Raw genomic sequence first — 14740 nt, forward strand, 5'->3', positions numbered from 1 at the left:
GCTGATAAATTTCCGTAAATATTTTTATCCCATCTCCACCCCATTTAAAGATGGGAAAAGGAATTTTACTCTGTACAACTGCCATGCTTTTGCGCAGCGATGTGCAATATAATTAGAAGCCTTCATAATGTGGTTTTGTGGTGACAAAAATGGAATGAATAAAGGTATGATGGAGAGCAGTTCTTATACAGCATCATTACTGAAAATGATAGAGAGTCCTTGGTCAGAGCAGGTTACTGAAGAAATTACTCATTTTATCAATCAAACAAGTATACCATTAATAAAAACCTGAAAGAGATGGTAGTCAAAGTGACAGACATTTAATGTAATTATATAATTACCCATTCCACTTAAAAAAAAAAAAAAAGGAAAACCAGAGTATTATTATATAAAGAATGACAAACATTTTTAAGGGTTACAGGCCATTTTATTTTATTTATTTATTTAATCTAGTTCATTAAGGAAATGAATGTCTAATGCTAAACATTCTGTTATATTTTCTTTAAGTAAATTTCTTTGGGAAAAAATCTCTATAATGGCATAAAATTAGGGTTTTATTTCTGCCAACTTCTAGAAAGCACTGGAAATTTACAAGTGTATTATTACATGTACAACTAAACATATGCATGTATATGTATGCATCAGTGAACATACATATAATGCAAATTCAGTGCCAGTTTTGAGAAAAAAAAAAAAATTCTTCCAGCTCCTTGTATTAGAGGAAGACTGCACTTTGTAAAATAAGAAAATTGGCACAGTCCAGAGAAAGGTTAGTGAAAATTAGTGATGGAAGCCAATGTAGTCAACTGAAAGAAGCTGAACTGTCATAAAGTCTTACACATGGAACGACGGTAGCAGGCCTTCATTTTGTCTTTATCCTTCGGTCTGTTCCTCAAAAAGGGCAGTCTTTTCAGTGCAACCACTTTAATGTCAGAGCATGAGGAAAAACAGAAACAGAAAAATGAAACAGGAAAAAGGGAGAAGAACAGATGGGAGTTAAATGTTGAAATTAAGGACAGAAATGAATGTCTGAGTTTCAGCTTATGTTTGCTATATTAAAGTTATTATTCTCGTGCTGCTGAGTGATAATGAAATATGAAATAAGCACTCTGATACTTTAAAATATTTAAAACGGCACTGAAGACAATGATGAGGAACATATACTTTGAAAGCTTGGATTAGCTAAAGTCCTATAAATACAGGAACTGGTTAAAATTACTTTTGGAACAAGTTTCCTAGTTAAGTTGTAAATGTATACCTTTAAAAAATTAGGGCTCCTGGTGGGACATAGAATATACGTGACAAAAATGTACAAGGCTTCTCAATCCTCTATTTTCTTTAATTTTTTAAATTATAAGGCTTTATGGAAAAAGTAATTTAAGCAAAAACACTTAAGAGTATTTTAGTAATATACATCACCAAAAACTAAAGTGCCCATGGGATGTTTTAAACAATCTAAAGCTTTTAAAACTTTCCTTAAAATTTTTCAATACTTTCTTAAACTTTAATAAAGAAATAGCAAATTGCTTCTTAGTAATATGTAGTAGCACCATGGAAATATATATTCTTTGAACAGGCTTTCAAAAGATGAAATGAGCAATTACATTAAACTTCATTTTACCAAAAAGTTGTCTGGGTAAAGAGAAAAAAAAGAGTATTCTGACAGTAGTAATAAGTGCTAGCACTAAGTCCTGATAAGGCTAAAATATATGAAGGCATCATAAAGCAAGCAAAAATGACCCAAAAAAAGTGTATATTACATTTTTAGGTATTTATTTTGAAGGGCTTTTTCGGTGAGATTATTCAAAAAATCAAAGATAGCACTGTGCAAAAAAATTTTGTGAATGAAAATGAGGGTTATAACTACAGGAGTCATTAGTACAAAAATAAAAATGTTCACTAGAGTCACTTTCTTAAACTACATTTTATATATATATATACTTTTTTAAACATATTTTATTGATTTCAGAGAGGGAGATAAAAACATTAATGATGAAACAGAATCATTGATCAACTGCCTCCTGCACACCCCCTACTTGGGATTAAGCCCACAACCAGGGTATGTGTCCTGACTGGGAATCGAATCATGACTTCCTGGTTCATGGGTTAATAATCAATGAATTACACCTGGCTAACTATATTTTAATAAGATTTAAATACAAAAAGCCCTGGCTGGGTGGCTCAGTTGGTAGAGCGTCATCCTATACACCAAGAGGTTGAGAGATAGGGGAACAACCCTAGGTTGGGGCACATATGGGAGGCAACCAATTAATGTCTCTCTCTCTCTCTCTCTCTCTCTCTCTCTCTCTCTCTCTCTCTCACTCTCAAAATCAATTAAAACAAAACACATCGCCCGCCAGCATAGCTCAGTGGTTGAGCATTGACCTATGAATCAGGGGTCCATGGTTTGATTCCCGGTCAGGCACATGTCCTGGTTGCAGGCTCGATCCCCCATAGGAGCATGCAAGAGGCAGCAGATCAATGATTCTCTCTCATCATTGATGTTTCTCTCTCTCTACCTCTCCCCTTCCTTGCTGAAATAAATAAAATATATTAAAAACAAAAAAACAGCCGGGACCGGTTTGGCTCAATGGATAGAGCGTCGGCTTGGGGACTAAAGGGCCCTAGGTTCGATTCCGGTCAAGGGCATGTACCTTGGTTGCAGGCATATCCCCAGTAGGGGGTGTGCAAGAGGCAGCTGATCAATGACTCTCATTGATGTTTCAAACTCTCTATCTCTCTCCCTTCCACTCTGTACAAAAATCAATAAAATATATTAAAAAAATAAATAAAAATAAACAAATAAATAAATAAAAACAAAAAAACATATCCTTGGGTGAGGATTAAACTTTTTAAAAATACGTAAGTAAATACAAAAAATGTATTTATTTTGGAACTACAATTCAGGCACTAGTGAAACAACTTGCATAAAGACTTAAAACTGCTCTTTCTCAGGGTTTACCATTGTCTTGTAAATGATCAAAGTTCTTCGACACACTTACAAGAATCATTATTAAGGAGAATGCAATGTACATTCAGCTTTTTAACTTATATATTTGATTGTTATTAGGAATACGTAGTCATGATTCATTTAAGCTTTTAATTTGACCTATTTCTTGTCTAGCTTTGTATAGCACAATTACTTTCAATGATTAAAATAAATGAACTGAAAGCAATGTAAAAATGGACAATGTGAACATGCTGTCTTTACTTTCTTTTTCTGTTTCAACTGTTTTCCAAAGACTGCTTTACTGACAGACCCTCTTAAAAAAGGGAGAGGACCACAGAATTTCAAATTTGCCAGTGGTAGAATGTGATCTTTGTTATGGCAATTAGTTTTTAGAAACACAACATTTCTCTCCCCCTCCCCCCCCCAAAAAAAGCCATACTAAAATGAAGGGAACATTAGCATTGTTGGATTTTATGTTTATTTAAAAAATTCTAAAAATGAACAATTGTAGGAAAAGAGAATATTACTTCCTTTTGATTCTTATTTTCAAGGTTTCAGCAGAGAGTATGAAGGAATGACGGGTAGGACAAAAATAAGTTTACAGTTGTTTGCATGGAAAATATACAATAAAAATAATAATACAGGAATAAACTCATACAACTGTAAACTTACTTTTGCCCTATCCTGTCCTTAAAACAAACAAGATGGTCTCAGAAAAGATTGTCATGCCTTTCTTGTGTGTAGGCTCTCATATCTGAATTGAAATATCTTCATTTAATTAAAAAATTAAGTATATCTACTACCATTTCTCATTTAATAAAATGCCAGATTTTTCTATCTAAAGATAGAGATAAAAGTAAATTACCTGGAAACATTTTAAAGAAAACTTGATGGTCTTTCCACAATACTCAGATGTTTCATGCAGATTTGGCGGACAAGACTAGGTAGTAAAAGACTCAGGCAATCATATCCTTACGTGGGGACACAGAATTAAACAAATTCCTTGAGCCTACCATACAAATACACCCACATGTGTGTATGCATGAATATGTACATAAGAATGTATATGATTTGCTGCTTTATTATGGATTCTGATTCTTAGGTGCTACAGTTGCATTCTAAAATATACCCTATAATAAATGTCTAGTCTCCTACATCTGAAAATACTGCCTTTTCAGAGATAATTCCCAAGGCCAAAACACTGTCTAAAGTTTTTTAAAAGTTACCCAAGTGGAGTATCTACCCCTAAGGGAAACTGCTATTTTTGCCTGCTATCCACTTAAAAGAATAGTAATAAAATGTATATATATATATATAAATCTATTTTTAAAACTTAATGACTCTGGTGATAGAGTGAGTGGACTCGAAGTATAGTGTTTATATATTTTATAAGAACACTGATAGTCAACTTCTTGGATATCTTCTAAGGGCCCAAGATTGGATTCTTTTCTCTTTCTCTTAAAACACACTTCTTTAGCCATTTACTTTGCCCTTGCTGTTTAGCTAAGCACACTAGTAATGAAACAAAAAGATTATGAATTATGTAGGGTTCGTTATGATGTGAACTTCTGTATTTGTAATTAAAAATATTAAACCAGCCCTAACTGGTTTGGCTCAGTGGATAGAGTGTCAGTCTGCAGATCGAAGGGTCTCGGGTTTGATTCTGGTCAAGGGCACGTACACGAGGCAACCAATCAATGTGTATCTCTCATATTAAAGTTTCTTTCTGTCTTTCTCTATCTCTTCCACTCTCTCTAAAAGATCAATGGAAAAATATCCTCGGGTGAGGATTAACAAAAAAACAAAAAATTTTAAATCACAAGTTATACACAAATTTATATCTTCTCCCCTATTTTAACCAATCCTTTTTCAAGCACTCAATACTTTTCATGACCATCAATTATTTCTAAATCTTTAAATAGCGTTCTCTTCAAATTTATACCTATTTCTTTGTTTTGCCCAATGTAACTTTGTTCCAATTTGATACAAAAGTCTGAGTAAAACTTCATTGTAAAATGCCTTATTCTATTTCGTTATAATTATGAAAATGAGCTCTTGTAAATATTTCTCACTTGCTATTCATAATCACCCTGGTAAAGTATGACACAAAGATGAAATGCTTGCCCATATTAACAGAACTAGCAAATGGCAGAGGTTTCTAGCTCTTATTTCAATGTTCTTTCTACACTGTTTTACCTCCCCTGCCAAATGATGGGATCCCTGTGTACGGAATATCTTTACACACACAATATAGAAAACCCTGTGGTTATGTATTATTGTAGTATATAATGAATTTTATAATTGTATGGAGTCAAAAAGAAATGCATTAATTAAACTATTATCTTAAAGGAGTGTTGAAGTTATTTTTTAAAAATCTTTTAGAAAGGATTCTAAATCAATACGAGACATAACAAATGTTTAAAGAGTTTAGGCACTCACTGCTGCTTTTCTTGGTCCCCACAGTTTGGCCATCTTCTAGAGAGTTTGAGCCTACTGAAGAACTGTCCTGACTATCTTGATGGGGGAGCTGAAGAAATCCTTCACCGGAGTCTGAGCGGGTAGGTGTTAATGTTAGAGATTTCTGACGTTCCCGATTAATATCCTTCTTAGACTTTATCAATTTTCTCATTTTTAGAGTAATCCAGTTGCCTCTCCTAATAGAAAAATTTAAAAAGTTCTTATCAGTCTAACATTCAACATATAAATCCTTCATAAAATCAGAAGTTTAAAATATTCTGTTCTTTTTTTGAAGTAAAAATGAGTCAATTTTGGTGAATAGTACCTTCTAGGAGGAGATGGCTCATAAAATTTATATTGATCCATAATTTTCTCTTCTAATTTCTCCTTTTGTCGTCTTAATTCATTTAACTTATCACTATAAAAATAAAAATTAAATTTCAGGACATACATATTTTGTACAGTTATAAATGATAGTTATTTTGTGACTATGATCTAACTTCTCCCCAAAACTTAAAACAAATACAGATACCATAGTTGAAAACTAAGAATTAGGTACCGGTAGTAACAATGAATTTTTTGAAGTTTCTCCTTTTCTTTAAATTTACATACTTAAATAAAACCATGTAGGATTTAAAGTTTCAATTCTTCAATAGGATCTAGTTGAAAATAATTTTCCATGTTACAATCTTATCATGACAAAGGAATTCTCTTAACATCTTTTTTATAGCTATTAAACAACATTATATCAACAACGACTTTTCCTCCATTTTTGGAATAAACAGTAATTACAATTTATATAGGTAAAAAATTGAAATGAACAGTTTGTTTGCTTACAATTACAAATATCCTATATAATAAAAGGTTAATATGTAAATTGGCTGAATGGTGGAATGACAAGTCACTATGACACGCACTGACCAATAGTGGGTAGACACTTAACACAGGAGCTGCCCCCTGGTGGTCAATACACTCCCACAGAGGGAGTGCCACTCAGCCAGAAGCCGGGCTCATGCCTGGGAGCATGGTGGCGGTGGCGGGAGCCTCTCCCCTTTGTGGCAGTGCTAAAGATGTCCGATGACAACTTTGGATATCCTCCGAGGGTTCCCAGACTTCGAGAGGGCACAGGCCAGGCTAAGGGACCTCCCTCTTCCGAGTGCACAATTTTCATGCACCGGGCCTCTAGTCCTATATAATGAAGATGTAATATGCAAATTAATCCTCACACCCTCACAAGATGGCTGCCTACAACCAGGCCGGCAGGGGGATTAGTGAAGGATGACCAAATGACTGAATGAGCAGGCTGCATGGGATGACCAGGGTGTGCAGTTGGGCAACCAGGCCAGCAAGGGGGGTAGTAAGAGGCAATCAGGTGGGGGAGGGGAGGCAGTTAGAGGTGACCAGGCCGGCAGGGGGAGGAGGGGTGCAGTTAGAGCGAGGGCGACCAGGCCGGCAGAGGGGGCAGTCGGGGATGACCTGGCTGGCAGCAGGGGGCAGTTAGGGGTGACCAGGCTGGCAGGCGGGCAGTGAGGGGCAATCAGTGACAAGGGGAAAAGAATTTAGAAAATACGGATTGTGGTGTAATATACACTGAGGCCAAAATCCTGATTTTACCAGCTTCCTCCACACTCAATGGAGACGTAACTTAGCAACAGGGAAGCCCTGTCAATTCTATTTCTCACGTATCTCTTGTATTTCATCTCAAATATCACTGCTTGTGAATTATTTTTTTACTAGATTATTGCAACAGCTTTCATAAAACTTATTTCTTATCTCTATTCTCAGAACCTTCAATCCATACTCTAAAATGCCCTTAGTGTTGTGTTTTTTAATGCAGACCTGATCTTATTACTCTCTTATTCAAATTTTTCAGCAATTTTTTTGTGTGGCATAGAAAAGCCTTTGTGAAGTGACTCTTGAGTGACAGTTTACCACTTCTCTGCTGTTCCTCCCTCCTCAATTTTGCTCCAGTAAGAAAAATCAATTTTCAGAGCCTGTAGCATACCATAACACACTTTCAGCACACTGCTGTGTTTTGCTTTTGCTGTTTTACTGATCTTGTATGTCTTCACAGGTGAACTCCTACTGAACCCCTAAGTCTCAGCTCAAGCAACCAACTTTGGCAAGTCCACTTCACTGCTCCCAGACTAAGGGTGCTGTATTTCTATGCCTCCTACACATACTTCCATTATGGCAGTTATTTGTATTTCTCACTTTATATTACTAGTTCCTTAAGAGCAGTACCCATGTTTTCATGATAGTATTCCTGGTTATCAGCATAGAGCCTGAGACATAAGCATTTGAAAAAATATATGTGGAAAAAATAATGTTGAAAATCGAAAAAATTAGATTGAGTTTTCTCTGCCACCAGAAATTACAATATAAAATCATACCTAATATTTCATGTGCAAAATTATTTGGTACCTACATGTACTGTCTTTGTTCAACATGAAAAAGATCCTTGCTTTCCATATTCTGCTCCAACAGTGTTCTGTTCTGCAGCATTAATGTCTGGATTTGATCTAGTAGATGCCGATTTTCTTCTTCTAAATTTCCTTTAAGTTGGCTTAGCAACTGTTGGAAAACAGGTATTTTTTAAAATATCAACATTTACATTCAACATAAATCACCCAAAACTTCTGAAAAATAGAGTACTTCACAGACTTCAATCTCCTGCTATTTGAACAATTAGATGGTCACACTTTGGTCAGAATGTGAGTGATTAGTTTAGTAATAATGACAGCTAAAAAACTGGGTTATATGCTATACATCTGGGTTTTCATAATTCTCAACAACATTGGGCTTATCACAAATTAGTTAGTTCCAAAAACACTGCTTTCTTAAAAATTGTTTAACTTATACTCTGAAAGCTAGGTTCAAATCTCTGGGCTTCTAAGTAGTTATGAAACACTGAACGAGTTAGTTAATTCACATCATGCTGAGTGAAATAAGCCAGTCAGTGAAAGAGAAACACCACATGATCTCACTCATTTATGAATAATAAAGAACATTATAAACTGATGAACAAAAAGATAGATACAGACACAGTAAAGCAACAGACTGTCAAATTACAGTGGGAAGGACAGGGAGATATGGAGGAGATAAGAGATCAACTGAAGGACTTGTATGCATGCATATAAGCATAACCAATGGATGAATAACTGTTGGGGGAGAGGGCATGTATGGGCGTGGGGGGGGGCAATGGAAAGATATGTACACATATAATACCTTAATAAAAAAATATGAAAACAGTGGCACAAAAAAAAAAATTAGTTAATTCTCTGAGCTTCAATGACCTCATCTGTAAAATGAGGATAATCCCACCCTGTAAGATTTTTGCAAAGATTAAATAATACATGTAAAATACCTGGTGTCATGCTTATGGCACCCAACAGATACTTACTAAGCCTCCTTCTTTTTTCAACCACTGTTTTCAAGGAACCTTGTAAATTGCTATATACTTTTTGCAGCTTGAACAAAGGAGGTAGGTGATCGTGTCAATGATTGATATTGCTAGCTCATGTTACTTGTAGTTGGGCTGCCAGCAGCATTGGGCTGCTTTTTCTTTAAATGGAATTTGGAAGGAAATATGATTTAGGTAGGCCAGCAGTTCCAGTAGAAGTCAGAAAGCTCACAGTAGTGATTCTCAAATTTAGCATCACTTATAAAGTATATTTTTAAAAATGTAGATTTCTGGGAGCTAGCATTTGAATTCAGCAGTTCTGGAGTAAAACCAATAGAGCTGTATTTTAAAAAAATATATGCCAATAATTATTTTTCCTCCAAAAGTAATAGATAAAGAAAACAAACATTTAAAAAATTCTCAAGGCCCTAGCTGAGTAGGTCATTGAATAGAGCATCATCTCAAGATGCCAAGGTTGCAGGTTCAATCCCTGGCACATACAAGAATCAACCAATGAATGCATAAATGAATGGGACAAAGTGATGTCTGTGTGTGTGTGTGTGTGTGTGTGTGTCTTCCCTTCCTCTCTCTCTTTCTCTCTCAAATCAATAAATAAAACCTACAGAAAAGCTATTTATGACTATCCATAAACAGCCATCTAGATCTAACAACTGCTAATATTGTGCTAAGTTTCTTTCATTTATCTATATATTATTAAATTGAAATATAACATGTGGCAGATTCACTGCAAAACTGAATCCAGTTAGCCTTCTCCCTATATGTATATCCTTTTACAATGTGACTTCTCACTCCTCCCATCAAAAAAAAGGAATCTATTTTCTCTCTTCCTGTATTTGGAATGCCTTTGGCCAAGAGAAGAAGATGGAAGTGATTGTGTGACAGTTCCAAGCCCCGTCCTCAAGAGGCCTTATGTGCCTACATGCAGTCTCTGGAAATCCTGCTAGAGGATGAGAAACCGAGTAAACAGGGAAGTTATGCTAGCTGGGTCCCCCTAGACCAGCCAGTCCTCGGGGTACATGCCAGATACCCGCAGATGCAGGAGCAAGTCCGACTATGATCAACTAATCTTGGCCTACACAGCAATTCATGGATCAGCACATCTGCTCAACTGACCCATAGATTCATGAGCAAAAATAAATATTTACTGTGCAATTGCTTGGAGCTCACAGTAAAATTTCTGACAAGTTTGCTGATCTGTTACTTTGTCCCAACCAATATTCCAACCTCAGGTTACGTTAGCCTTTGACAGCTCTCCTGGGCCTGGGGCTTTTCTGTGCTCTGCTCAAATCAAGCCAGTACCCTCCAGTAGCAAAGGTACTGCTTTTCATGGATTGCCCTGCACCCAGGCAGAACTGCCAGGCTCTGAAACTAAGACAGGGAGAGGGGATGAGACTGGGAGAAGTCACATTGCCTCAGACAACTATAGCTCCTACCCAAAGGTGAGCGGTTTTTAACAAATGCTTCTCAATTTGTTGTTCGCTTCTGCATGAGTTTCACAGCACTAACATGATAATTTTTGACAGTTTTGTCAATTTTTTTTGTTTCTTGGGAAGTTAATTTTTCATGCTCCTCTACCATTTTGTAAGTTCATTACCCCAATCATATCTTACTTAAGACTTTTATAGATCACAGGCAGAATGAATGTTCTATACATTGTAAGCTTTGAGTACTTAAATGTACAGATTTTTAAAAAACTGATTAAACTTGTTAAAGCTCACCTCACACTGGTTATTCAGCTTGGTGGATGTAATGTCCAACTGTTGGTATTGCTCCTTCAGCTTCGAAAATTCAGCTTCTAATCTTGTTTGTTCCAGTTTGGAATTATTTAGAAGACTTTTCAAGTTTTTATGGTCAGTTTGTAAAACTTCAGTTTCTTTTAAAAGCTGATTATATGTATGACTCAACCTATAATTAGAAATTGTAATAGAATAGAATCAAATTTTCTTCATAGCTTTCATTGTCATTAACATAATGTGAAAATGCTATAAATCACATTCAGACATACTTAGAGAATATAAAGAATTCTTCTGCTAATTACTACACTAATCAAGAGTCAGTTTCTATTTCGTAAAAACTAGATTTTTAAAAAATTTGAGTACTTTTCTTCCCTTGAAATGAAATCTCTCAGCACTTAAATATGTTGAAGAAGTGAAGACATGCGAAATTTTGTGTGCTGCCTTTCGGCACTTCAGTTATGGCAATGCAAGTGCAGTGCAAATGTTTAGGCCAAGCATATCAAACTCAAAGGCTAATACGGGCCAAATAAATGAGGCACGCCGCCTGCCGGCCGTGAGTTTGACATGCTTGGTTGGTTTAGGCTGTTTAAACTTTTCAAAGGTTTCTAAAAAAAACTTGAAAATATATCCTTATGGATTAATTTGACTACCAGTGGCAAATTTTGATTTTCCCAAGGCTTCAAGTTAAAAAAGAATTGCTCCATGGCAATAGGAGGCTATTTATATCTAAGATTGTTAAAAATAAAAGTATGAATAAATCAGATAGAAAATCATAAGGCTGCTCACTTGTAGCAACTTCAAAAGACAGGAATTGGGATATCAGACAAGCAAAAGAAGGAGAAAGACATCAAGAATCAGGTCCATTACATTGTCTTAATAAAATATGAAAATGCTCTCAAGGCACAAAAATTTCAGTATATAATGTGGCTTAAAAACTTCAATTATTTAGCCCAGCCTGAACGGCTCAGTTGGCGGAGTTCTGTCATTGAAAGGTTGCTGGTTAACTTCCCAATCGAGGCATATACCTGGGCTGTGGGTTTGATCCCATTGGGGAGCATAAAGAAGGCAACTGCTAGATGTTTTTTTCCCCTCTCTCTCATCCTCTCTAACTCCTTCCCTCTAAGCATATCTTCAGGTGAGGATTAAAAAAAAAAAAAAAAGCTTAATTAGTTCAATAGAGAGAGAAAAGAAGATCTAGATTTTTGTCTGAGCCATTCTATAACTAGCTGCAAGGTTTTGTTGGTAATTTACTTATTGCTGGGGTCTGCTTTTAAAATTCTAATTTATGGATGGTACTGCAAAAAGGTAGTATACACTTTGGATGTAATGAATAATAATACAAAACTAAAATATATAAATATTTATTACCTATCATTTTCACCACAAAGTTTCTTGTATTCTGCAGCTACAGTCTCGTGGTTTTTGTTTTCAAGCAGCATTTTTTCCTGTTCTACTTTCAGTGCTTTTTCCAAATCTTCCAATTGTCCTTTCTGTTTTAGTAACTGATTATAACTGGGGAAAAAGTTAGATATTTGGTTTATAATATGTCCTCAAAGGGAAAAATACTTTAAAATGAAAAAATAAGAGTAATTTATTACAGGCCAGTATCACAAAACATGTAAGTTTATATAGTAAATTTGCTACATAATCTCTTAGATATGTTTAACTCAACATTTACTTTATTACCCAAAGTAAATAGGTGTTAAATTAAAAACACAGAAAATATAATAAATTACCGATCTTCGAGGTCTTTATGCTCCACCTCAAGATTTTTGTGGGCAGACTTTAGAGTTCCATGTTTAGCAATGAGAGATTCATACTCTGAAGCCTGCCGTTCATGAAGAAGTTCCAGTTTCTCATGGTCTTTGATCAGAGAATCATAGAGAGATTTCAGATCTTCTCGCTCTTTGATTACAGACTCATTTTCATTTTCTAAGGAAGACTGCTGGATTAGGAGTTGTGCATTCTGGTTCATAAGAGAGGTACTTTGGGAATTAAGTGTGGAATTTTCAACCTATAAGAATGTATATTGTTATCAGAAATAATAAAAATAGCTTATATTGTTCTTTTGTTTTTGTTTTAAATAAGAAAGATTACATTAACGTTAGGAAGTTTTAAATAAATCAAAGCAGATATATACACATTATACTGAGAAAGTTTGAATTTTTGTGTCCCAAAGAACAAGGTTACCATTTAATTTTGATTTTTGGTAGGTGTTGTTATATATATATTAGTGTATATATATATATATGATATATATTAGGGGATCTATATCATATATATGTTTTAGCTTGAATTATTTAATAGCATAATTCAAGCCTTTGTTGCATATCCCCCAAATATTACATTACAACCTGAAGTTTGGCATTCTGTGTTTGAAGAGTAGTATTCTGCTCTTGTAATGACACTGTCTGCCTCTGAAGTGCAAGAATCTGAGCCTGCAAATTATTGTTCTGTGTCTCAAGTTGCTTCAGTTGAGTTTTCAGTGCTTGCTTCTCTGCTTGTAGTGTAGCATTCTTAAGGAAGAAAACACACATATTATAAATAAAAACAACATCAAACAATTTCTACTTAACAGATACCGGCATTTTGTACAAGTATTTTTTACCATTATAATAAAATACAACCCTAACAATCTTAAAAGAGAAAAGAAAATATTCCCTCTATCCCAAATGTAAACAGATATTTAATCTAAGAAAAAGAAAGCAATAATCATAAAATCTGAAGACTACTGCATTTGTGTCTGTCGGCTTTTATAATATCTAAAAAATAAAATACTCCATTCTGAATATATTGACTAACACAGATAACAAGAACGTGACTGTCAGCTGTATGGTTTTCATGCTGCTCAAAAGTGCCCAGTGTGTCCAGAATAAGTGGAACATTTCTAGTCCATGGAGTGCTGCTTTTCTAAATGCCCAAAGGCAATCGAGATAGACAGACAGACTGACAGACAAATATGTGGTGGTCACAAGGATAGCAGCAAAACTAAGTATTTTACAAACACAGATATTTGGAAGACAAGTAGAAGCCATCTAAACCATCTGTTTAAAAATGTTAGTGCCTACAACCCTCACAGATATTACGTATTTTCTTTAGTAATTATTTTTCATGGAATAAAACACTCACTAAAGCTCTATTTCATCTAGAGGACTTCTAGAGCAAATCCAAACAAAACATACCATTTTCAATTTTTCCAGTACATATGGCCATAATTCAGTTTTATAGTTAAACGGTTGAGTTACTGTACAAATCATAGTTTAATGTTCTAAATATTAAAATGTTTGTTATGAATATTACATTTTTAGGGTTACTTCTAAATAACATATCATAAATAACATAGCATCAAAAAGTATAAACAAAGAATCCTCTAGAAACCCAAATTTAAAATCTTTGATATACAAAAGACCAGAATTTACATATAATTGCAACACGCATAAAAAGTTACAACTGAGCTATAGCTGGTTTGGCTCAGTGGATAGAACATCAGGCAGTGGACTGAAGGGTCCTGGGTTTGATTCCTGCCAAGAATATATACCTTGGTTGCAGGCTCAATCCCCAGCCCTGACTGGGGCCATGTGGGAAGCAACCAATCGATAAGTCTCTCACATGGATGTTTCTCTCTGTCTCTCCCTTTCTAAAAAATTAATGGAAAAATATCCTTGGGTGACCTAGTCAGTTTGGCTCAGTGAACAGAGTGTCAGTCTGTGGACTGAAAGGTCCTGGGCTCGATTCTGATAAAGGGTTCATGCCCGGGTTGAGGACTTGATTCCCAGTAGGGGGCATGCAGGAGGCAGCCAATCAATGATTCTCTCTCATCACTGATATTTCTATCTTTCTCTCCCTCTCCCTTCCTCTCTGAAATCAATAAAAAATATTAAAAAATATATATACATATACATATACACACACACACACATATATGTGCGTGCGTGTGTGTGTATGTATATATATGTGTGTGTGTGTGTGTGTGTGTGTATGTATATATATATATATATATATATATATATATATATATATATCTATCTATCTATCCTTGGATGAGGATTAACAACAACAACAACAACAACAACAAAAAGTTACAACTGAATCCCAACAAATTACTTTTATCTTATCTGCATTTGGGGGACAATAATAATATTCACTCCATAGGGTTTTATGTTATATATATCA

The 14740-nt window shown here is 35.0% G+C and overlaps 1 protein-coding gene across 8 annotated transcripts in view; it reads right to left on the reverse strand.

The window, feature by feature from the left end:
• The window catches only part of CCDC88A (coiled-coil domain containing 88A), a 97184-nt gene that overhangs the window by 12395 nt on the left and 70049 nt on the right, over positions 1-14740 (reverse strand). For 6 of the 8 annotated variants that reach the window (XM_084900794.1, XM_084900795.1, XM_084900793.1 and 3 more), the window contains exons 19-26: positions 12922-13083; positions 12304-12581; positions 11936-12079; positions 10550-10736; positions 7836-7981; positions 5733-5825; positions 5390-5604; positions 839-922 (exon numbers count right to left, since the gene is read on the reverse strand). In XM_084900794.1, coding sequence (XP_084756920.1) covers positions 839-922; positions 5390-5604; positions 5733-5825; positions 7836-7981; positions 10550-10736; positions 11936-12079; positions 12304-12581; positions 12922-13083 — 1309 coding nt within the window. The remainder of the gene's footprint in view (positions 1-838; positions 923-5389; positions 5605-5732; positions 5826-7835; positions 7982-10549; positions 10737-11935; positions 12080-12303; positions 12582-12921; positions 13084-14740) is intronic. The other 2 variants (XM_084900796.1, XM_084900792.1) reach the window with 1 other exon arrangement.

The sequence above is a fragment of the Pipistrellus hanaki genome (assembly GCF_964339955.1).
Source record: "Pipistrellus hanaki genome assembly, chromosome: 12".
In the NCBI taxonomy this organism is placed as follows: Eukaryota; Metazoa; Chordata; class Mammalia; order Chiroptera; family Vespertilionidae; genus Pipistrellus; species Pipistrellus hanaki.